The following is a 25,372-nucleotide window of genomic DNA, read 5'->3' on the forward strand; positions in this document are numbered from 1 at the left end:
TGTACCTGATAGTCGCACCGTTCAGTCAGTTTTGCAGTCATTGTTAACAGTAATGGGGAAAGCTTTTAGTCATGAGCAAGCCAGAAATGAAAAACAAAATTGCAGGACTCAGGAATATCACAGCAGTAGGTAAGATAGCAAAGGGAAAATTGCTGTGGGTGATTCACTTCTGGGGCCAAGAAAAATTGTACCTGGGCTCACACAGCTCGTGAGTGCGCTTCGTGGACAGTGTAGTTCATTAGGCTCCAGGAGATGGGTCTACTTGATCGTCCTGGTGAGTGTCTAAAGCTACCAAGGCCCAATTTTAAAAAAGAAATAAAAATGCAGTTTACCCTTGAACAACACAGATTTGAACTCTCCAAGTCAACTTATATGCAGGTGTATTTCAATGAATAAATAAATATTCTGCTCTCCATACTGGCAGCTTCTGAATTTGTGGAGTCACCCAACTGCTGGTCATGTACTGTGTTTAATCTGCAGACACAGAATCTGTAGGTACAGAGGGCCAGCTATAGGACCTGAGCATTCAGATTTTAGTGCCTATGAAGAGTCCTGAAACCAATCCCCCACAGATACTGAGGGATGCCTCTATATAGATATAAAACTGTGACTCAGATAAAATGGATACATACCAGATATTTATTTAATTCATTAATGAGTCTGATAAGATGATAAAACTGATTTTATGAAACTGTTGTTTTTTCTTTGTTAGATACTACTTTGTAGGTATTAAGGAGAGTGTCCTCCTTAGATACGTGCTGAGATAGTTGGGGATGAAGGGTTTGATGTCTGAAGTTCAGTTTCAGATAGCTATATAAAAAGAAAAAGTCTGTGTGTATGTGGGAAAGAGAGCGAATATGACGAAATTGGTAACAGTTGTTAAACTTGCCAGAGGAGGTGTTTTTTCTCAATTGTTCTGTTCTTTTAATTTTTCTGTGAACTTGAACATTTTCAATATAACAGTTGGGGGAAACAGGCATACAGTTAGCCGATCTCTACTTTTTCCCTTCTGTTTTACTCCCTACAGCCTTTTCCCCCACTGCCTCATAAGTAATTTCATATTTAATCCTTTCAATGTTTTTTTTTTTTAAATTCTCTTTGAAAATATAAGCAGATATGTACACACGTGCATGCACACTTAATGCACAGTCTTAACTCTCCTGTTGTTTATATAAGAGATCATAGGCCATGGGTGGCGCATTGCTAAAGAATCCACCTGCCAGTGCAGGAGACACAGGAATTGTGGGTTTGATCTCTGGGCTGGGAGGATCCCTTGGAGTAGGAAATGCCAACCCACTCCAGTATTCTTGCCTGGGAAATCCCATGGACCGAGGAGCTTGGCAGGCTTCAGTCCTTGTGGTCGTAAAGAGTCAGACATGACTGAGCAGCTGAGCATGTACATGCTGTGTGTAGTGTTGTGCATCTTATTTTTCTCATATAGCATATTGAAGCCCTCTCCATTTCATACAGCAGCAAAGAGACCTTTCTCATTTCTCTTTGGAGCTGCATTGTACTTCACTATATAAACCACATGTTACTGCTGGATACTTGGGTGTTTCCAAGATTTGTAATTACAAACCACACTGCAGTGATTAATTATGTGAATGTGGCATTTTGTATTTCAGTAGTTGTCTTAGCTCAGGCTTCCATAACAAAATACCATGGACTGGTGGTTTAAACAACAGAAATGTATTTTCTCATAGTTCAGGAGGCTGGAAGTCTAAGGGTGTCAGGATGGTGGGCTTACATACTGCTAGCCTGTCTTCTTGCTGTGTACTTTTATGGTAGGGGGAGACAGCATGCTTCTGGTGTCTCTTCTTACAAGGGCACTAATCCTTTCACGAGGGCCTCACCCTCGTGACTTCTCCATGATCTCCCGAAGGCCCCATGTCCAAGTACCATCTCTTGGGAAGTTAGAGCATCAACATACAAATTTTGAGGGGGTGGGGGTGGGGACACAGTTCAGTCCATAGCAGCAGGTATATCTTAAATTCCTGGAAAAGGGATTGCTGACATCAGAGTATAAGTACATCTGTAATTCACTGTATATTATATTCAATTCTTGGATCTTTGATCCACTTGGAGTTTATCCTGATAGGTGATGTGAAGGATGGATGCAATTTTTATTTTTTCAAATGGCTACCCAGTTGTCTTCAGACCGTTTAGTGCAATAACTTTCTTTGCCCCATTGCATTGAGATTTTGACTTTATCACTTACTAAATCCTTCATATGTATTTGGGTCTGTTTTTATTCTGCTATATTGGCCTGTTTTATCTGTTCATGTTCCAGCTACACCATTTGAATCATTGACACTTAAGAATGTTTTAATACCTAATTGGTGGTGATCATCTCTCATTCCCTGAATTTTCTTGATTGTTCCTGCTTATGCATCTGTATAAATTTTATTTAAGTATTTATTATGGAAAGCTTCAAACATATATATATATATATATATAAATAAGAATCATCAAATACCTATTACATAGTTTCAGTGATTATCAGTATTTTCTCTGTGTCTCATCAGTTCCCCCTTCCTCTTATTTTTTTGATGTATTTATAGCTATCTCACGTATCATTTCATCCTTAAGTTGCTTCAGTATATGCCTCTAAGATAGATAAGACTTAAAAAAATTAAAACCACAAAGTCATCCTATCCAGTGCAGTTAGTTCCAGTTCGTAAGCTAGTAACCTAATACTACCCAGACCTGGTTTAGTTTTCTTTGATTTCTTTCTAAAATGTGGTTTTATAGTTTGTTCAAATAAGGATTCATGTGCAGTCCTCACATTGCATTTGGCTGATTCGTCTCTTGAATTTTCAGTTTGTAATGACTTCTGCTCCCCAACTGCCATGTAGAATTGTCTTTACTTTTTCTTGTTTTGTATGTTTCTTACAGTGGTTTCTGTGAAACCTATTATCCCTTTCATGTTCTTTGCATAAATGTTTCAGTCTTTCTTTTCTTAAATGATTTCATATTTGTCTTCACTGAGTACTTTGGGTCTTGTTTCACGTTCTGTTGCTATCAGAGTATCACCCACTGTTACCTGAGTATTACCGACTGTTACCTTGCTATCTGAATAGCATCTCTGTTCATATTTTGTGTTCTTTTGGTACTGCGATTGCATCCTTACGTCTTTTAGCTTATTTTACCTTGTTTAGTAGGCTGTGTTCTTTCATTTGTGGCAACATTTTTTTTTCTTTTTTCTTTTGGCTGTGCTGCATGGCTTGCATGATCTTAGTTCCCTGACCAGGGATTGAACCTGGGGCTACAGCAGTGAAAGTGCAGAGTCCTAACCACTGGATCGCCAGTATTTCCTGTGGCAACATTTTCTTTGGTGAATTTTCCTTGTCTGTTGAAAAGTTACACTGCTCATTTTCACCCTTTTCCTTGTGGTTTCTTTGTGTTGAGGCAGATGGAATGCCTTTTTGGTTACTTGTGTTTGAATGAGCTTGATTTTAGTTGAAGAGGTCCCTGGGTGGGGGAACACTGGGTATCTTTCCAAGCCTTCTTGTATAGGGCCCTTCCCCTCTGGTTCTCAAAGCCTGGTGTAGGAAGGATTCCACTTTTGTGCCTTTGCTTTTCCAGGTGGTTTATCTGCTGTAAGTTTGTATTTTGTGGACGTTTTCTGAGTGCTCATCCCTTTTCCTCTTCCCCTCTTTTCTGCTTACCCAATATCCCTGTTCTTGTCGTTATCTGCCTTGTTTGGAGGAGGCCCCTTAGTATTCCTTTTTTCCTTTGACCCTTGTGTGGCTCCAGGAGGCCATTTGGCTTTTCCTTTATCATCAGCTGGCAGCTGTCACCTCATTGCATTTCATTGTTTTCAGATTTGCTTAACTAAGCACTTTCCCCTCAGGGTGGGCCCTTAGCCTTCCCTTGTTTCTCCTGCTCTGTTGCTCCTAATACCAATTTTGCTATTAAGGAGAGTGTTTGATCACATTTACAAGTCAAATTTGATGTACAGATTTAAAAAGTGGTTTAAATTTGTGTGTTTTCCCATCTCCTAGTTTCCACTAAAGATGTAGCTTTTGTTTGTTTTGGTTATCCTTATTTCTATTTCATATTAATCTTGCACAAATATTTTAAGATTTCTTTGCATTGCTAGTAACTGGATTATTATTTTTTGCTTATCTTTCCAGATTGGTGGTGGTTTATCTGTATTTTCTATGTTGATTTTGTATCTAAACTACCTTTTACTTAGAATAGTTGGTTCTTTTAGATTTTTCTGGCATGCAAATAAATATATCACCTGTAAATAATAAATTATTCCTTTTCTAAATTTTACACTTCTAATTTCATTCTTTTGTCTGGTTATTTTTACATGGTCAATGTTCATGATGATACTTGTGATCTTTGTTTTATTTCAACTCTAGGAATATTTTATTTTTCTGCTAAGCATGATATCAGCATTGAGGGTTAAGATTTTAACATATAAGGAACTGGATATTTATTTTTATTTTACTAAAATTTAAGAAATGTCGAGTGAATATTTTATCAAATGATTTTGCAACATCTGTGAGATAATTTGACTTTTTTAAACTTAAATTTATTATTTGGAGAATTATATAAATAGGTTTTTTAACATTAAACCATTCTTATAATCTTGTAATTTTGATGTTTTTACTTTATCTTTTGGTGTTTTTGCTTTTATGTCTTCATGTGGTCACTACAGATGTTCTTTATAAGCCTGCGACTATTATATATTCTCTAGTTGTGGAGTGCAGGGTTCTCCACGTCTGATAAATCAAACTCATTAATTGTGTTGTTCAGAACTTCTGTAATCTTAACCATTTTTGGTTTACTTGGTCCATTTATTGCTGAAACAAAGAGTGTTAAAATCATCCACTCTAATGATAATAAAATGGATAGATTTATCAGTTTTTTATTATAATTGTTTACATAGATGTCAAGTGAGTGTATGCTCCTTGGTTCTGTCTCGTCACAACAAAGATTTGGAGTGATGGACATTAAAGCCCTCTTTGTGTCACAGCTCTTGGGTCTTGGACAGACTGTGTTACAGCTCTCAAGTCTCAAACGGACTGTGTTACAGCTCTTAGACAAATCAGTGTTACAGCTCCGTGTTACAGCTCTATTTTATTTAGATAATAGCAGGAAAATCCATCCTCGAGACATGAGGGCGTGCGCCCAGCGCGCCGGGGAGAGAGGGCCCTTTCGCTCCTGTTATGTGGTGTTCCCTCCCCTGGGCTGGCCCTGTGTGAACCGGGCCAGCCAGAGGTGCTGTTTGTTCTGCCTGAGGTCCTCACTCCGGTCCTCGGACCTTCCTTTGTTCTGTTTTCACAGGCTTTTCCCTTCCTTGTCTTTTAGCCACCACCATTCTGGACTCCTGTTTCCTATTCTAACTACCTAACATAAAGGCTTTCAAATACAACATTTGTGAGTTTATATCTTTCTGGCAAATTGTCAGTTGTTAAACATTATATTACTGCATTTATCCTCAATAATCTATTATTTAGATTTTAGTTAATTGTTATTATGTATCCTCATTATCTACTGTATTTGGAGTTACTGTGCCCAATACCACCTAAGGAATTTGAGCCCTAAGTTTATGTAAGGCTTATGTTCATCTTTTGTATCACAAGGGCAAGTTTTAAAGAGAAATTCCGATTGTTGCTGGCATGACATGCTGCTTTGTTGTTCTCCTGCATTGCAGAGTTCTTTTCTGACCCACCGTTTTCATCCCACATGTAGCCCTTTGAGGTTTCTGCCTTCATGTGGGGGCAGGGTGGTGAAGGGGATGTTTCTTCTTTCTAGTTTGCTGTCTTAGGTAGTTTCAAGACCCCGTCTAAGTCTCCCTGAGGGCTTTTAATGCATTTTAATTGCTAGTCCTTTGGATACAGAAATACCCAACAGCCAGAGACAGCTTTCCTCAATGTCAGTTTATAGTTTTGATTTCTTTTATTCTCTTGGTAATTCATTCATGTCTTAGAGGGGTGTCTGCTGTGTATTCTTCATTTTTGATATTTTGGTATTTTTTGATAAGAGAATTGCTAGGTTATTCTGTTGCTCACAATGCTAGTAATGCTAGTCTTTAAAGATTTTTTTAAAAAAAACCAAAGCTTGGATATTTGTTGGAAAAAAAGAAAACTTTTTTTTTTCTTTTTTAACATTTTCTTGCTAGCATGCAGCAGAATTGATAAAAACAGTGGCATCTCGCTATGATGAATATGTCAACGTGAAGGAATTTTCTGACAAAATCAACCGTGCCCTTACTGCAGCAAAGAAGGATAATGACTTTATCTATCATGATCGAGTTCCAGACCTTAAAGATCTAGACCCTATTGGCAAAGCCACACTTGTGAAATCTACTCCAGTCAATGTACCCATCAGCCAGAAATTCACCGGTATGTCAGCTATTCAGAGGCACTTTAGTGTTATTTATTTTTTCTCCAGTTTAATCTATTTTTTGTAGCTAAAATCACATAGTTGCAATTGGATGCTTTGAATATAATTTTATTCATATTAAGTGAAATTTTAAGATGGACAGTAAATGGTAGTAAACCATAAAGTATACAACAGAGTCAGAAAACTTGAAACTGAGTAATTATAAAGACTTAAATGAGCACTTGTCTTTTTGTTAACATTTGTTATTTAAGATTCTGATATTAAAAATAAATGTATATAAGTATGACTAAGCATATAAGCTTCTGGAGTCATGGGTGTATCAGATAAGTAAATGTCATCATACCCTTGACTGTTATAGGTCTTTGCAATATATGGTAGCCTCTAGCTAATATTAGATCCCCAGGGATCTAATATTTCTAAGTTATTGGATGGTTATTTTAGAATTGGCCATCTGTATCTGTGGTTCCACAGCCATGAATTCAAAGCAACTGCTAATTGAAAATATTCACAGAGAAAATATCCAGAAAGTTCCAAAAAGAGTAAAACTTGAATTTGCAGTACTCTGGCAACTGTTCACATAGCGTTTACATTGTATTAAGTATTACAAATAAGCTAGAAATGATTTAAAGTGTATGAGAGAATATGTGTAAGCTGTATGCAGACACTGTGCCATTTCATGTAAGAGGCTTGAGCATCCTCAGAGTCTGGTACCCACTGAGGGACCTGGAACCAGTCCCCTGAGGACACCATGGGACTACTGTACTTACTTCTGTTTAACAAGCTCAAAGTGTTTACCATGTGCCAAAAGCTCTCTTAAGCACTTTAAAATATTAGTTCATTTACTTCTCACAGCAGCTATATGAGGCAAGTGTGGTTATTATCCCCGTTTGACTGCTGAGTATACTGAGGCAGAGTGGTGTAGTCATTTGCTCAAGGTTGCAGAGCCAGGAAGTGGTAGAGCTGGAAACCATGGTACTATGGTCAATTTTATCAATGAATGAGTATTATTTTCTCTTGTGTAGATTTTCTTCTCCCAAAGATCCCTTAAACTTAATGATAAACACATCTTTAAGAAAATTAAGTTTGGGGAAAAGCCTTCATTATCATTCCCTGTGAATACAGTGTTCTAAAAATTCTCTTTATCATTGTCCTTTCAATAGATTTAGTTTTGTTCTTTAAATGTTTGAGCACTTTTAAGGTGAATATTGGAAAGGAGATATGAATCGTCACTTTACAGTTTGAGTTTTTGTCTTAAAATTTTATTGAAATTGATTCTTCATTTTAGATCTGTTTGAGAAGATGGTTCCTGTGTCAGTCCAGCAGTCTTTGGCTGCCTATAATCAGAGGAAAGCTGATTTAGTTAACAGATCAATTGCTCAGATGAGAGAAGCCACCACTCTGGCAAATGGGTAAGTAGGGCTTAACTTTCGTAAGTTTATCTAAATTTCTGATGTTTCCTGGTGGGTTATTTATGAACATTGTACTTTTCTGAGCTTAGAACTGAATGTTAAGGGTATTTGAAACAGCAAATATATAGTGTCCCCAAGAAATGGACATTTTGGTTGTTACGAACATTGATGTACACATCTTTGTGTGGACATGTTTTATTTCTCATGAGCAAATAACCTAGAATTACAGAATTGTTGAGTTGTATAGTTAGTGTATGTTTATTTCACAGGAGATGGCCAGATGGTTTTCCAGAGTCATTGTCCCTGCGCCGCTTGAGAAGTGCTGTTTCTCGGCACCTCGTCAGAACTTAGCATTGTCAGTCTCTGATTTTAGCTGTTTTAGTGTGTGTGTAGCAGTGTCTCACTGTGGTTTAGTTTGCATCCCCCTGATGACTAATGATATTGAGCAACTCTTCATGTGCTTATTAGCCCTTCATGTCTTTCATGAAGTGTTGAAATTTATTGCTCATTTTTCTTCTTAATAATCTTAAAAGAGTTCTTTAGATATTCTAGAGGTAAATCTTTTGTCAGATACGTTACTGAGTTGTTTTTCCCCGGTCTTGTTTGCTTTTTCATGTTTTTAGTTTTGATGAATGAGTAAGTTTTGACCTCTATCCTTTTTCCAGCAGGAAGGGAGCATAAGATTTCATTATGTAAATGAAATAATAGAATAATAGTTGCTGTGCCATAAAACATGGAAATTCTGTATTAATATGTATATCAACTGTGTCCTCTTGACATTATGCCTAGATGATGTGAAATTGGGTGTTAGTTCTAGAAGGTCTTGTAGGCCTTCATAGAACCATTCAACTTCAGCTTCTTCAGCATTAGTGGTTGAGGCATAGACTTGGATTACTGTGATGTTGAATGGTTGCCTTGGAAATGAACAGAGATCATTCTCTCGTTTTTGCGATTGCATCCAAGTACTGCATTTCAGACTCTTTTGTTTACTATAGGGGCTACTCCATTTTTTTCTAAAGGATTCTTATCCACAGTAGTAGATAAAATGGTCATCTGAGTTAAATTCACCCATTCCAGTCCATCTTAGTTCACTGGTTCCTAAAATGTTGATGTTCATTCTTGCAATCTCTTGTTTGACCACTTCCAATTTGCCTTGGTTCATGGACCTGACATTTCTGGTTCCTATGCAATATTGTTCTTTATAGCATCGGAATTTACTTCCATCACCAGTCACATCCACAACTGGGTGTTGTTTTTGCTTTGGCGCCCTCTCTTCATTGTTTCTGGAGTTATTTCTCCACTGATCTCCAGTAGCATATTGAGCACCTACTGACCTGGGGAGTTCCTCTTTCAGTATCCTATCATTTTATCTTTTCATACTGTTCATGGGGTTTTCACGGCAAGAATACTGAAGTGGTTTGCCATTCCCTTCTCTAGTGACCACATTTTGTCAAAACTCTCCATCATGACCTGCCCATCTTGGGTGGCTCTACAATGGCAGGGCTCATAGTTTCATTTAGTTAGACAACTGTGGTCCATGTGATCAGTTTTGATAGTTTTCTGTGGTTTTCATTGTGGGTTTCGTTCTGTCTGTCCTCTGATGGAGAAGGATAAGAGGCTTCTGGAAGCTTCCTGATGGGAGAGACTGACTGAGGGGGAAACTGGGTCTTGTTCTGATGGGCAGGGCCATGCTCAGTAAATCTTTAATCCAGTTTTCTGTTGATGAGTGGGGCTGTGTTCCCTCCCTGTTGTTTGACCTGAGGCCAAACTGTGGTGGAGGTAATGAAGATAATGGCGACCTCCTTCAAAAGGTGCCTCTGACCCTGCAGCAGGCCACCGCTGACCCATGCCTCCGCTGGAGACTCCTGGACACTCACGGGGAAGTCTGGGTCAGTCTCTTACGGGCTCACTGGTCCTTTCTCCTGGGTCCTGGTGTGCACAGGTTTTGTTTGTACCCTCCAAGAGTTTGTTTCCCCAGTCCTGTTTAAGTTCTGGTGTAAGTCTCTGGGTCCTGGTGTGTACAAGTTTTGTTTGAGCCCTCTGAGTGTGTCTGGTGAGTATGGGGTTTGATACTAAACACAATTTTGCCCCTCCTACCGTCTTGCTGGGGCTTCTCCTTTGCCCTTGGACGTGGGGTATCTTTTTTTGGTGGGATCCAACATTCTCCTGTCGACGGTTGTTCAGTAGCAAGTTGTAATTGTGGATTTCTTGGGGGACTGGAATATAAAAGTAGGAAGTCAAGAGATACCTGGAGTAACAGGAAAATTTGGCTTTGGAGTACAAAATGAAGCAGGTCAAAGGCTAACAGAGTTTTGCCAAGAGAATGCACTGGTCATAGCAAACACCCTCTTCCAACAACACAAGACTGTACACATGGACATCACCAGATGGTCAATACCAAAATCAAATTGATTATATTCTTTGTAGCCAAAGATGGAGAAGCTCTATACAGTCAGTAAAAACAAGCCTGGGAGCTGACTGTGGCTCAGATCATGAACTCCTTATTGCCAAATTCAGACTTAAATTGAAGAAAGTAGTGAAAACCACCAGACCATTCAGATATGACCTAATCAAATCCCTTATGACTATACAGTAGAAGTGACAAATAGATTCAAGGGATTAGATCTGATAGAGTGCCTAAAGAACTATGGATGGAGGTTCGTGACATTGTACAGGAGGCAGTGATCAAAACCATCCCCACGAAAAAGAAGTGCGAAAAGACAAAATGGTAGTCTGAGGAGGCCTTACAAATAGCTGAGAAAAGAAGAGAAGTGAAAGGCAAAGGAGAAAAGGAAAGATATACCTGTTTGAATGCAGAGTTCCAGAGAATAGCAAGGAGAGATAAGAAAGCCTTCCTCAGTGATCAGTGCAAAGAAATAGAGGAAAACAATAGAATGGGAAAGGCTAGAGATCTCTTCAAGAAAATTAGAGATACCAAAGGACATTTCATGCAAAGATGGGCATAATAAGGACAGAAGTGGCATGGACCTAACAGAAGCAGAAGATATTAAGAAGAGGTGGCAAGAATACACAGAACTATACAAAACAGATCTTCAAGATCTAGATAAGCGCAGTGGTATGATCACTCACCTAGAGCCAGACATCTTGGAACGTGAAGTCAAGTGGGCCTTAGGAAGCATCACTACGAACAAAGCTAGTGGAGGTGATGGAATTCCAGTTGAGCTATTTCAAATCCTAAAACATGATGCTGTGAAAGTGCTGCACTCAATATGCCAGCAAATTTGAAAAGCTCAGCAGTGGCCACAGGACTGGAAAAGGTCAGTTTCCACTCCAGTCTCAAAGAAAGACAATGCCAAAGAATGTTCAAACTGCCACACAATTAATTGCATTTATCTCACATGCTAGCAAAGTAATGCTCAGAATTCTCCAAGCCAGACTTCAACAGTACATGAACTATGAACTTGCAGATGTTCAAGCTGGATTTAGAAAAGGCAGTGGAACCAGAGATCAAATTGCCAACATCCGTTGGATCATTGCAAAAGCAAGAGAGTTCCAGAAAAACATCTATTTCTGCTTTATTGACTATGCCAAAGCCTTTGACTGTGTGGATCACTATAAGTTGTGGAAAATTCTGAGAGAGATGGAAATACAGACCACCTGACCTGCCTCTCGAGAAACCTGTATGCAGGTCAGGAAGCAACAGTTAGAACCAGACATGGAACAACAGACTGGTTCCAAATTGGGAAAGGAGTGCGTCAAGGCTGTATATTGTCACCCTGCTTATTTAACTTATGCAGAGTACATCAGGAGAAAAGCTGGGCTGCATGAAGCACAAGCTGGAATTAAGATTGCTGGGAGAAATATCAGTAATCTCAGTTATGCAGATGACACCACCCTTATGGCAGAAAGCGAAGAAGATCTAAAGATCCTCTGGATGCACGTGAAAGTCGAAAGTGAAAAAACTAGCTTAAAGCTCAACATTCAGAAAGCTAAGATCATGGCATCCAGTCCCATCACTTTATCACAAATAGATGGGGAAACAGTGGAAACAGTGCCTGACTTTATTTTTTAGGGCTCCAAAATCACTGCAGATGGTGACTGCAGCCATGATCTTAAAAGACACTTGCTCCTTGGAAGGAAAGCTGTGACCAATCTAGACAGCATATTAAAAAGCAGAGACATTACTTAGCCAACAAAGATCTGTCTAGTCAAAGCTATAGTTTTTCCAGTAGTCATGTATGGGTGTGAGAGTTGCACTACAGAGAAAGCTGAGCGCCAGAGAATTGATGCTTTTGAACTGTGGTATTGGAGAAGACTTTTAAGAGAATCCCTTGGACTGCTTGGAGATCCAGCCAATCTGTCCTAAAGGAAATTAGTCTTGAATATTAATTGGAAGGACTGATGTTGAAGCTGAAATTCTAAAACTTTGGCCACCGGATGTGAAGAACTGACTCACTGGAAAAGACCCTGATGCTGGCAAAGATTGAAGGCAGGAGGAGACAACACAGGATGAGATGGCTGGATGGCATCACCGACTCGATGGACATGAGTTTGAGTAAGCTATGCAAGTTGGTGATGCACAGGGAGGCCTGATGTGCTGCAGTCCCTGGCATCACAGTCAGACGTGACTGAATGACTGAACTGATGTGAAATTATAACTATTTAGTGTATTATTTCTCTTTTGTCACTGACAGTATATCAATCAGGAGTGTGATAAAAGATCGCATTTTTAAAATAGAGTTTTTGACTTTTAATTGCTTAGGATGAAAGAAGTAAAGTTTAACCAGTGAGCCAAAGGTATCTAGTATATTTTAATGTAACTTTTAAACATTTTTGTGCTCAGTTCTGAATTGTGAATCTAACTTAATTCTCTAATGATGTTTTATTTAATTTTATCAATTCCTGATTTTCTGTTCTTCCTTTGTCTTTGCTTTATGTTTCCATTTACAGGGCTTATCCACTTTTTTGGAGTGATAACTCCACTGCTAGTGTTTGAAAGAAGGATTAGACCTTTAGATGACATAGTATCTCATTTTTTTAGGGTGTTAGCTTCCCTCAATCTTCCAGCAGCAATTGAAGATATATCTGGAGATACCGTACCTCAGTCTATATTGACCAAGTCCACATCTGTGATTGAACAGGGAGGCATCCAGACTGTTGATCAGTTGATCAAAGAGCTACCTGAACTTCTACAAAGAAATAGAGAAATCCTCGACGAGGTATGTTTTAAGAGGTTTGCTTTTCAGGTAAATAAAATACTCTTTGGCCCCTTGGTGTCCAGCAGGGATTGGGAAAGGAGGCTTCTTCCTGTGGTTTCACAGGGTAGCACTCATCATTCAGGTGAATTTATTGGGGCCCATAGTCTGCCCTTCAGCCTCAAGAGGAATTCTGAGTGAGAATGGGTTCATATGTCTTAAGGGTATATAAGTGCGCATTAATAAAACTTACATGACCATTGTGTGAAACTAGTATATTGTGGGAAATTACTATCACACAAACTGTTCAGACTTTTTCATTATTAAGGACTTTTTTTTCTTGTGAAAGATTCAGTCTCTGGTGAACAAGGAATCAGACTAAGGAAGTTAGGCCATCATATGTTTTCCAAGCCCACCATGCTCATCTTCAGATGACAAGGGCATTTTATCAATAGGAATGTAGCACTAACATTTGTTGGCTAAAGTCAACTATTTGCCAGTGCTGTTCTGCTTTTAAGGTGCTTTTGCCTCAGTTCTACTAATTGATACATTTGTTTCTTTAACTATAAATGTGTTCAAACTGGTTATTTTGCTTTTTTGACAGTTGAGGAGTCATGTCTCTTTTAGGTGACTTCTGTTATCAGTGCTTTAATCCATGCTGTTTCAATCTTTCAGTTAACTATCAGAGGAAGTTGTATTTACACTGTTTCCAAATACTTTGGGGCAAAGACAGAGTACTTACATACTATGATAGTGTGAACCTTGGGAATGAGAATATATACCTTCCAGGTTTACTTAAGGGCTTAACTAAAATAAAACAAATATCAATGTGAAAAAAATCTCATCTCATAATTAGGGAAAAACTGGCTTTATTAGTGTGTATGGTATGTGTGTTTTCTGCCTGTCTTATGAGGTATTTTTGTTTATTTTATCTTCTAACAGCCTTATGAGTTAGACTCATTATTATTCTCTTTGTTGTAGTTTCATTTTATAAGTTATTAAGTTGTGAAGCTGATAATGTTTTTGAGTGTTTATGTCTCTGGTAGCAAATTTAATTCTAGTCTTGGTTTTCAGATAATTTGAAGTGTCCACTAATGTATTTTCTAAATGATAAATTTTTCTTGCTTGGGATCTGTTGGATCCTTTCCATCTTAGATTCATGGGTTCTGTTTCTTCAGTTATTCTTTTTTCTCCATTCTCTCCTAATGAATTCCTGTTAGATTGATGGCAGTGCCTCTGAGTCCGTTCTTCACGTCTTCTAACGTTTCTGTTGCTTGTTCTCTGTGGGGGACTGTCTGAGGCTAGCCTCCCAGCTCACTGATTGCCTGTTTAACCCTGCCTTTTGTGTTCTTCAGCCGCTGTATTGCATCCCCCCTCCCCCCCATATTTTTCATTTCCACAATAAGGATATTTAATTGGTTCTTTTCATAAATCACCTACATTTATCTATATGTGTCTTTTTTTCTTTTTTTTTTTTTTTGGTAAAATTCACATAATATAAAATTTCACCATTTTGGTCTCTTTTAAGTGTACGATCCAGTGGTTTTTAAGTACATTCACAATATTGTATGAGCCCCAATACAGTCTAATTCTGGAACATTTTCATCACTTCCAAAAGAAAGCCTGTGCTAGTTAATAGTCACTCCTCTTTCTCCCATTCCCCTTGCTTTTGGCAACTACAGATCTGACTTCTGTTTGTATAGGTTCATTCATTCTGGACATTGCAGATAAGTGGAATCAAGCCTTTAGGCTTGCCCGTTTCACTTGGCATCTTTTCAGGGTTCATTCATGTCACAGCACTTGTCAGTACTTCATTTCTTTTTGTGGCTAAATATTCCATTGTGTGGATGTATCATTAAGTATTTTATTTATCCATTCATCAGGAATAGATCCTTGGGATGTTTCCACTTTTTGGTTATTCAGAATAATGCTGTTACTTGTGAACAGGTTATGTTTGAACACCTGTTTTCAGTTCTCTTGGGTTACATACATAGGAGTGGAATTACTGGGTTGTACAGTAATATTGTGTTTAATTTTTTGAGGAACTGTGAAACTGGTTTGCAAAAGTAGCTGTGCCCTTTTACAGTTTACCAACAGTGTATGAAGGTTCCAAATTTCACATCCCTGCTAACCCTCATAATTGTCTTAAAAGAGAAAGAAGCCATCCTTGTGGCTATGAAGTGGTATCTTACTATGATTTGATTTGACCTTATATGTAGAAAATCCCAAAATTAGTAGGAGTTTAATGAGGATTGTATTGAATGTTTAGATCAGTTTGAAGAATATCACTGATCTTTAACAGTATTACGGCTTCCAGTCCATGGACAGAGGCTGTCTTTCCATTTGATTTCTTTCAGCAGTGTTTTATACTTTTCACTCTCTAAGTATTTTACTTCCTTGATTAAAGTGATTCTTAGTTATTTTATTATTTTTGATGCTGTTATAATGGAATTATCTTAATTTCCTATTTGGATTCTTCATTGCTAGAGTATAGAAATACAGCTGATTTTGTGTGTTGATTTTGTTTTCTGCAACTCTACTAAATTTGTTTATTATCTCTAATAGTTATTTTATGGATTGCTTAGGATTTTTCATATAAAAAGGCATATCATTTGCAACTAGCGATGGTTCTTCCTTTCCACTTTTGGATGCCCTTTATTTCTTACTGTAATTGCGCCAGTTAGTTCAATCCTGATTTAAGCATTGAGAGTCCTCAGACTTGATCAATATCTTCGGGGAAAACATTGCAGTTTTTCACTGTCGAGCTATTAAGTTTTTCATCGATGGCTGTTCTCAGATTGAGGAAGTTGCTTTCCGTTCTTAATTAGTTGAGTGTTTTTATCATAAAAGGGTGTTGGATTTTGTCAAATATTTTTTCTGTGTCTCAAGATAATCACATGGATTTTCTCCCTTCATTCTACTAATATGAAGTATTACATTAACTGATTCTTAAGTGTGAACCACCCTTGCATTCCTAGGTTATGCCACTTTGTCATGGTGTAGAATTCTTTTAATGTGCTGCTAGATCTGGTTTGGTAGTATTTTGTTGAGCATTTTGCAGTTATATTCATAAGGGATACTGGTCTGTAGTTTTCTTGTGTGTGTGACTTTCAACTTGTGTGTTTTTGTGATTGTGTCTTTTGCAAATACCATATGGTAATAAGATTTTTACTTTGAGCTTGACAATCTCTTTCTGGACGGTTAAATTATTCATATATTTAGAACCATATTTTTCTATAACACTTGTCTTTCTCTTTTGATTTCTGTTTTCTTTCTTTGGTTTCTCCTCACCCTCACTTTCTATGGTTTTATTGAGTTCCCTCCATTTTTTCTCACCCCCCCCCCCCCCGCTTTTTAACAGCATGAAAGTTGTATACTTACTTTTCTTTTTTATAGTTTATTATGATGTGTCTGGGCATGGGTTTTCTTTTATTTAAGTTGCTTGATATTCCATGGGATTCAGTGAATTTGAGAAATTGTGTCTTTCATGCATCCTGGAAAGTTCTTAGTTTTCACTTCTTTGAATATTGCTTTTTCCCAGTTGCCATTATTATGTCTTTCTCCATCTCTGATGTTGAATCTTCTCAGTTTACTTTCTGGGTCTTCCAGCCACTTGTGTTTTCTGTTGCTCTGTGCTTCCTTCTGCCTGATTTCTTCTGGAGTGTCTTCCAGTTCACTAGTTCTCTTCAGTTACATTCCAGCAGTTTTTTTAGCTATCAGTTAGCTTCCTAATTTTATAACTTCGTTAATTTCCAGAAATTTTATTTGGCTCTTTTTCAGTTCTTCTCATCTTCTTTCTCCTGTCATACTTTTACTCTAAAACATATTAAATATGTTTAGTTTATATTCTTTATCTTATCTCAGGGTCAGTAGTCTTTGTGGTTTGGTTCTGTGATTTGTTATTTTTTCCTGATTTTTTCTCATACCGGTTTGTTTCCTCTTATTTCAGTGTTTTTGTTTGTGTGTTTCCTGTATTTTAAAACTTTTTTGGGAGGGTTTTGTGTGTGTGTATGTGTGTGTGTGGTTAATCTTTTATTTTGAAATTCATTTTAGGAGTTTGTGTCATACAGGTAGTCATTTCCATCCCTAAGTTCAGGCTTTTGATTAGGAATCTTGAGGTGATACTTCTTTTCTTTTCTATATAGAGCCAGGGTTCAGATGGTCAAATTCCCTTCAGTTGGTCAGTTTTCCTTTAAATACTCATCCACTGAGTGTCATCTATTTGGAAGTCCCCATTTGAGGGAAGAGAGTGCCTTTGATCTGATCTCCTACTCATATTAGCCCCACCTGTGTTTCCTGTCTCCTGTTAAATGTACACTCTGAGCCACTAGAGAATGTGTAGTTGGTGAACTATGGACAGTAGGCCAGCTCCACCTTGTGGCCTGTTTTATATGGTTCACTAGTTAAGAATGATTTTTACCACTTTTAGAAAACAGTTATTAAAAAAAAAAAAAAAGAATATGTGAGACTGTAGTCCCCAGTCCTAAAATATTTACTCTAACGTTTGACAAACAATTTGCAGATCTCTGCTCTAAATGGTCAGGCATTAACAGGTACCATTGACTCTAGCACTTGAGTCCATTGGTGGATTAGCACTTTCTTACGTTTCTGCCTCTACTGTCTTGTTTTCTCAGCTCTGCATTCGAAAGGCTTTTTTTTTAATGTTAATTTTCAGTTTGTTGTATTGGGTTGATGTCTAAATCTTTTATTTGTATGAATTAATCAGTTTTCCCTTTGTTTTGTTTATGGCTTCAAAGTTCTAAAGGCTTTCTGTTTATTTAATCTTAAAAAAATCATTTAAAAGTAGTTTTGGTATATGGATATACATAATCTCTTAGTCCTCTTAATTTCACTGAGTAAGGTAATGGCTAACTTAGCCTTAAGTTTTACAAGATGTTTTGTTCAGTATATTATGACTTGGATTTCTACAGTGAAAATTATTGTACTAATTTATATTCTAACCAGTACTGTAGGAATAGCCCTAGCTCACTAATTCTCACCTATATTGAGTATGATCATTTTAAAAATGTTCTAAAGTTTTTTACACCAGAAATGATATTTCACTGTTGCTTTGCGTCCTTTTTAAAAGTCATTAAGGTTGTTGGATGAAGAAGAAGCGACTGACAATGATTTAAGGGCAAAATTCAAGGAACGTTGGCAAAGAACGCCATCCAATGAACTTTATAAGCCTTTAAGAACAGGTAAAAATGTCCCTAAATGACTTTCACTTGAGTAAGTTCTCATCTTGTATCCACAATTTTTGCTTGATTGAATTAGGCTCCATATGAAAATCCAGGTGTTTTGCTTCAGTTCCATGTAAGATAAAAAATAACAAGGATGTTCACCATGATAAGTTCAGACTCTTAAGAAAGTGAAAATATTAAAATGATCCTGTAACTCTTACTTCCTGTTCCAAGCTTTCTGCATATTATAAAAGAAGATAAATGAGATCTTATATAAGTATATGGTGTTGTGATTTCATTTCATTTAGTAGTGATGCTGCTGCTGCTGCTGCTAAGTCGCTTCAGTTGTGTCCGACTCTGTGCGACCCCATAGACAGCAGCCCACCAGGCTCCCCCATCCCTGGGATTCTCTAGGCAAGAATACCGGAGTGGGTTGCCGTTTCCTTCTCCAGTGCATGAAAGTGAAAAGTGAAAGTGAAGTCACTCAGCCATGTCCGACTCTCAGTGACCCCATGGACTACTGCCTATCAGGGTCCTCCGTCCATGGGATTTTCCAGGCAAGAGCACTGGAGTGGGGAGCCACTGCCTTCTCCAGAGCAGTGATACCACCAGGTAGTAAAAGAGGAGTTTTAAATTAACCTGAGGCCAAATTATTATTTTTAAGACTTTGATTGTGAAGATTTTGTGCTTGTTCAGATAAACGATATCTAGACTTGCTTTATTTCTCTGTAAAAAGTATTTAATACTATTGTGAATTTTCTAAAAATGTATCTGCTTTTCTTATAAGTCAAATTTAAAGAGTGATCCTTTGAGACAGGAACATTTTTGAAATAAGTTGTAACAGTTTTTGGAGTGAATGTTATCTTTCTGTATTCATGAGTTGTAGAAAAAGATTAATGTCAATTGGCTTTTATTTAGTGGATTGTAACCACAAAGGTGTTTTAAGGTTATAAAACACTAGAGATGCAAAGACTGACAGGAGCTCAGTTTCTGTCATCTGGTACTTTCGGGCTGGCAGGGAGACAGGTAAAATTGGGGAACAAAATTGAAAGTACAACCAGCTTATGCACTTCACTGTTAAAACCATTACTGTGCTCTGGTAACATTGTTTTCTTCTTCTACAGAGGGAAACAACTTCAGAACCGTTTTGGATAAAGCTGTGCAAGCAGATGGACAGGTGAAGGAGCGTTACCAGGCTCACCGAGACACCATTGCACTTCTGTGTAAGCCGGAGCCGGAGCTGAATGCCGCCATCCCTTCTGCTAACCCGGCGAAGACAATGCAGGGCAGTGAGGTGAGGATGTGTGCTTTGATATGGGTGGCCGGCCGCTTCTGACAGCTATGTTCAAGCCATTACACACAGTGAATTGCCCAGTTTTCTTCTTACTGACCTTTGAAAAAAAACTGATGTACATGGAGGTGGTTGTGTTTAGAGCGACATGATATATATACACTGTGTAAACGTTATATTACTATCCATTTATTGAATGTTTCCTCTGTGAGCTCAGTGCTGTATATAGTCACAGTGTTTAATTCAAATTTGATAAAAGGGAGCGACTTGGAAGTAAAGGCACTTCTTTGAGGGGGAAGGACTGGATTGGCCAGATCCTCCTCTGGCCACATTCTGTGTTTCTTGCATCTTTCTATATGCCACCTTCTACCATATTTCCCTGGGCCTACCTCTGAAGGGAGGGTTGTCAAGGTGTGTATGTTAAATAGTGGATCACATTGGCATGGTATTTCTGCTGGGTACAGGCTCATGGGAGCGTGATTGGCTGAGACCCTAAGGGGATGGGTGTGACTGATCACTGTGAGGTGAGATAGGGGCCCTGAAGCACACAGGAAAGTAAGCCAAAGGGCAAGAGATACTCCTGAAACCTTGAAGGAGGTGAATTTCCTGTGACAGTAGTTCTCAGAAGTTATCATTGTCATTTCTTATCTGTCTTTGCTCAGAAGCATTTCATGTATTCATTCAGCCAAGAGTTAATGGACAGGCATCTGCTGTGTAAGGCACTGCGCTCGGTACACACGATGGCCAGCCCTCACTCCCCATTCACAAGCAGGCGTAGGAGAGGAGACATACACAGAGATAACCGGGATACAGGTAGAAACTGAGACGTGTGGGGGCTTTAGGTGACGGAATTCTCAACGTTCCAGCATTTGGAGCCCCTTGCCTAGGTGGCTCCTTAGGACATTGGCACATTATGAGAACAGAGGACAGGCAGAAAGGTGAACAGGAGTAGGATCCGAGAGTGAGTGTATGCAGAGCAGCTACCAGAGGTTGAGTGGAAGCCAGCCCCTGAAGTGAAGGGAAAACGGCATCAGGGGATATGCACAGACCCTGGATCTCTGGTTGGGGGCCAGAGAGAATGACCACTGTGAAGTCAGATGCTTTGAGGATGTCGAGGAGAAAAGGAAGGTGGTTGAAATATTAAATTTGTAAAGAAGAGACACCCATAGAACAGCAGCATGTCCTGGCTTCTTTTGATTTTATTAGAACTCTCTTTAATGTCCCCCTTTTTTTCTTTTTAGTGTCACATACACAACTCAGAACTTACATGGCTTTCGTTCTTTGATTCTGCTCTCTATAGAAAAGGAAAAAAAAAATTTTTTTTTAAATTTGTAATAGCTGCTCTGTTAATCCAGAACAGTATTACATAGGGGAAGAAAAGTTTGACAATCAATATGAAGTTATTTTATTGAAACTAGATTTTCTGCATGGAGGTAACCAACAATTTTCAGTGCTGTATATATTCATTCATCATGTATCTTTATCAGAAAAGGCAAGCATCATTTATTTATTAAAGTTCCTTCAGATAGTTGTCACCATAGTTGATGACACATTAGCCAGAGTTCTTATGAGAAACACCCAGCCATTTGAATTGCTGATTATTAACGTGATACAAAGTACCTGTTTTATTAAGAGGTCCAAGCATAATGGGTAGGGCTGTTTTTTCTTTCTTTCTGAAGAGGCCAACTATCTAGTTATTTATCTGTTCTGTTTGGGCAGCTGTTTTTAGGTACTGAGAGGATGTTAGTTTCAATACTATATAAGACAGTCTGTTTCAAGATAGTCCTGACTTTCAGCTTTGTTTACTAGACTATTTTTAAAAAAGTTAATTCTGCATATTCCTATTTCTCCCCTAGCTTTATTTCACTTGACTTCTATAAAATTTTTGAACTTCTGTTAGGCATAACATACGTATAGAAGAAAATGACATTTCTTACTTTCCTAATGGCCAAGCAACCTTCACATAGGGTTAAAGTCAAGGTTGAGATTCCATTATCAATTTAAATTTATCAAGAGGTAAAGCTATCAAAACCTTTTCGAATATATATGCTACTGTATCCCCCAACACAAACTGTGTTACATGATTATAGAAATCCTTATAATTCAGCAGAATAAAGGATACTTTAATTCTTGGTCTGTTCCTCATTTTTCCTCTGTTCTTGTCTGAGTGCTTCTGTGCTTAAGCCTTTTTAGTCCACAGTGCATGCAAATTAGAGAATTAAACCGTGAGACATAACCAACAGTTAATAATAATGGCTCCTACTTATGGAGCACTTAGCCTGTGTTAGAAATTGCATTAAGCACTTATATGGACTTACTTCAGCCTTTCCAACTGTCCTGACATAAAGGTACTATTATTATCCTTGTTTTGCAGATGAATTTTCCAGGTAAACTGTCCTTGGTTATACGGTAACAAAGCCCATGACATTCACTAAGGGAGTATAATCAAAGAGTTGAAATATTGTTTTCTATGTCATCATGTTTCACTTTGCTGGACAGCTAGATTCCTTCGTTTCTGTATTGCAGTTTTGATTTAATTTTGTGTTTTGAATGGGTAGAAGAATGTTCATGGTTCAGAAGGTTCCTGTAGAGAACTCTCAGCCCTGTTCTTTCCACCTTATTCTCATCTGCTCTGTATACGTAACAGTATTCATTAGTGTCTGGTCTGTGTTTAGTGCTTTTGTATTTGTGAAAAATACATATGCACACAGATAAACATAACGTATTATGTGTGTGTATAGCTTTATATTCTGATTTCCCTTCTCATTGAAAATGCGACATACAGTGTATATGCTTTTTTCCTTTTTTCATTTAATAATATGTCCTGGAAGTCATTTGCAAGCAAGACTTTGACCTGCTTGTCTAACGTCAGATTCTACTAGGCCCCTTTAATAGACTTTGCTGTGCCCATCCAGCCGTGATTCTTTGCCCTCTTCTTCCTTTTAGAGTGTCTGTGGTTTGATGCTTCTTAGACCTCTGGGAGTCATGTTAGAACATGTTAAGAGACTCTGCATTTAAGAGAGGACACCTAGGAGATAAATGGTGGTTAACAGAGGCTGAAATGTAGAAGAAACTTGAGGCTTTTCCTCAGGTTTCAGTTTTCACATGGGAAGGTCGCCCTGGACCCTCCTGTCAAGCAGCTGATGACTAAGGGCATGGACTGCAGAGCAGGACAGCTTCTTAGGCAGGGGCAGTAGGTGAGGAGACCTTTGGAGCTGAAATTGCTGCTGGTAAGAAGCGAGTCAGGGGTGGAGATGGGGTTCTTGGACGGTCCCTTCTTTGCCCACTTTCTTGCTCTGAGCATTCTTGGTCAAGCAGAATGGGGGCTTGGGGTTTCCCAGGTGAAGTGTGAAGAGCTGTGAGTGAAAGGGAGCAGCTCACAAGGGCCTTACAGGGCAGGCACTTGAACCCTGAAACACTATTACCACATAGGGGTGTTAGGCATTTATGAATCATGTGGCTGTTAGGCAGAGACCGCCTGGACTGAATGAGAGGCAGAACTCATGATGTGAAGAGAGATAGGACCTACCCCTTCTTTCTCTCCCAGGGTTTAAAATCAGTGTATGACTTAGAGCTTTCTGTCTCTCTTTTTCTCTCCCCCTCTCGAGTGCTGTCTCCATGTATCGTTATCTCTATTTTTATCTCCATGTCTCCCTCTCTCAATCTCACTATGTTGGCAAAATAGGGTATCTCTTGACAAAACACACCTTCCTCTACATCATCGTGAGGACACAGTAAAGTATAAACGTGGTTAGAGAGTGGTTTGGAGTCAGGCAGACTTAGGTCTCAGGTTTCACCTCTGCTGCTTTAGTAACTGTGTAACCTCAGGCCGGTGACTTAATTTTTCTGAGACTCAGTTTCTCCATCTGTGGAATAGAGGTAAGAAATACATACTCTATGGGATTTTGTAGGGAGTGCATTAAATTAAATCTGTGAAGTGTTTAGGATCGTGCCTGGGGCATGATAAATGTTCAGTAAATCTGTTTTCATTATTGCTGCTGCCATTGCAGGCTGAACCACTAAAGGTACAGCAGTGTCTGTATGTAAGTAAACCTGATGTCTGAATTATACTTGGCTCTCTGAGAAATCATCTCTCCCTGACCCTGGTGAACCTTTGTATAATTCCCTTCTGGTAATTGGCTTCTGGTTTTTTTTGGGCAATTCAGCTAAAAGTTTTTTTAAATTGTACAGGTGGTGAATGTCTTAAAATCCTTATTGACAAATCTTGATGAAGTAAAGAAGGAAAGAGAGGGGCTGGAGAATGACCTGAAATCAGTGAATTTTGACATGACGAGCAAGTTTCTGACTGCTCTGGCTCAAGATGGTGTGATAAATGAAGAAGCTATTTCTGTTACCGAATTGGATCGAATCTATGGGGGTCTCACAACTAAAGTCCAGGAGTCTCTAAAGAAACAGGAAGGACTTCTTAAAAATATTCAGGTAAAGTTTATATACTTTAGTAAGATTTTTATTTAAAAAATTACAGAAGGGATCATCTGTATACAGGAGGGATAATCTGGACTAAATCTATCTATTTAGGATTGTGTTTTTGGCAAGTATTCCATATTAATAGAAGCCTGTAAACTGTTGGTTATATTTTCATGCCCACTGAATTTGGGGTAATTTTACTAATGGAAAGCTATAAAGTACTGTGCTACTCCAAAGGGAATATATTAGGTAAATATCTAATAATAACTCAATGTAATCATAGGTGATTTTCATAGTTGGAAAAGTATCAGTAAAAATGTCATGAGTGATATTAATTTCATAAATATATATAACTGCATAAATCTTTCTTTTCATAAGGTCTCACACCAGGAATTTTCAAAAATGAAACAATCTAACAATGAAGCCAATTTAAGAGAAGAAGTCTTGAAGAATTTAGCTGCTGCGTATGACAACTTTGTTGAACTTGTGGCTAATCTGAAGGAGGGCACAAAGGTATGAAGCACACAAAAAATAAGAGCTAACTGACCAGTGTGGCCGTGAGGATATAGTTTAAGAAGTTAATTGGTATTTCCAATTGGACCAAATCATTCTTCATCTTGAATTCTTTAGCTTTCATGACTTTGGCCCCCGAGAGCTTTGTTATAAGCGGGAGAAAGCTTAATGAAGGTGGTGGATTTCATGGGAACTTTGCAGAATGAGTATGCGTAGACATTCATTTCAGGTAGCAGGATTTAGCAAGAATCAGCAATACTTTGTTACATGATAGAAAGTCGGCCAATCTGAGTGAATTATGAGGGAATAGGAGTCGTAGTCAGAGCTGATACGTGATGGGGAAGGGGGTTGGTATGACTTTCATAGTCTCTGCCGATGGTTTAGGTGATGATAAATTTGTGATATGCTTCTGTCTTAGAGTGCTTACTGAATATGTTTCAGTATTTTCTAGCCTTTCCTTTAAATATTTTTGGGGAAATGCTTATATTTGGTTTGACCAATTTTGGGGAGCAAGTGATTTTTTAAGTTTTTCAAGTACGTAATTCCTTTTGGTACTTTAACTCTACAATGATGACTGAATAAAGTTATCTCAGTTTTAATACAGTAGGTATAATGTAAAACCCTCTAAAGAGAGCACAGAAATACTGCCAAAACCTTCCAAAGAGAGAGGATAGTAAAATGCCATTTTAATTTGATTTAAAATGCTTTGTTGAAATAGGTAAGCTGAGAAAACTCTCCAGAGTGCTTTTGGAAATCCTTCGAAAGGTTTCTGAAATGATGCCTGCGTTTCTGAAATGAACATGCAAATCTAATGTTTCCACTTAAATAGGTTGTTTTTATTAAGTAGTAGATTTTTTTCTAGGAATTGGGAACTTGTTCACAATCATGAAACTTAACTTGTCACTGAATTTTTGGTGACAGCACTTTCTAATGATTATTTTATTTATTTTTTTCAAAATATTTTAGGTCATATTTAACAATAAGGTACTGGACTTAAGTGGTATGACTGTCTCTCATGCAGAGGGTTTTAGT

At 38.1% G+C, this 25,372-nt stretch overlaps 1 protein-coding gene across 2 annotated transcripts in view; it reads left to right on the forward strand.

The window, feature by feature from the left end:
* Positions 1 to 25,372, forward strand: part of PDCD6IP (programmed cell death 6 interacting protein) — a 69,835-nt gene that overhangs the window by 33,318 nt on the left and 11,145 nt on the right. For both annotated transcript variants that reach the window (XM_027957967.2, XM_015102227.3), the window contains exons 8-14: positions 6,137 to 6,359; positions 7,646 to 7,769; positions 12,772 to 12,949; positions 18,015 to 18,126; positions 19,233 to 19,402; positions 23,591 to 23,839; positions 24,206 to 24,340. In XM_027957967.2, coding sequence (XP_027813768.2) covers positions 6,137 to 6,359; positions 7,646 to 7,769; positions 12,772 to 12,949; positions 18,015 to 18,126; positions 19,233 to 19,402; positions 23,591 to 23,839; positions 24,206 to 24,340 — 1,191 coding nt within the window. The remainder of the gene's footprint in view (positions 1 to 6,136; positions 6,360 to 7,645; positions 7,770 to 12,771; positions 12,950 to 18,014; positions 18,127 to 19,232; positions 19,403 to 23,590; positions 23,840 to 24,205; positions 24,341 to 25,372) is intronic.

This window comes from Ovis aries, chromosome 19 (genome assembly GCF_016772045.2).
Source record: "Ovis aries strain OAR_USU_Benz2616 breed Rambouillet chromosome 19, ARS-UI_Ramb_v3.0, whole genome shotgun sequence".
Taxonomy (NCBI): domain Eukaryota; kingdom Metazoa; phylum Chordata; class Mammalia; order Artiodactyla; family Bovidae; genus Ovis; species Ovis aries.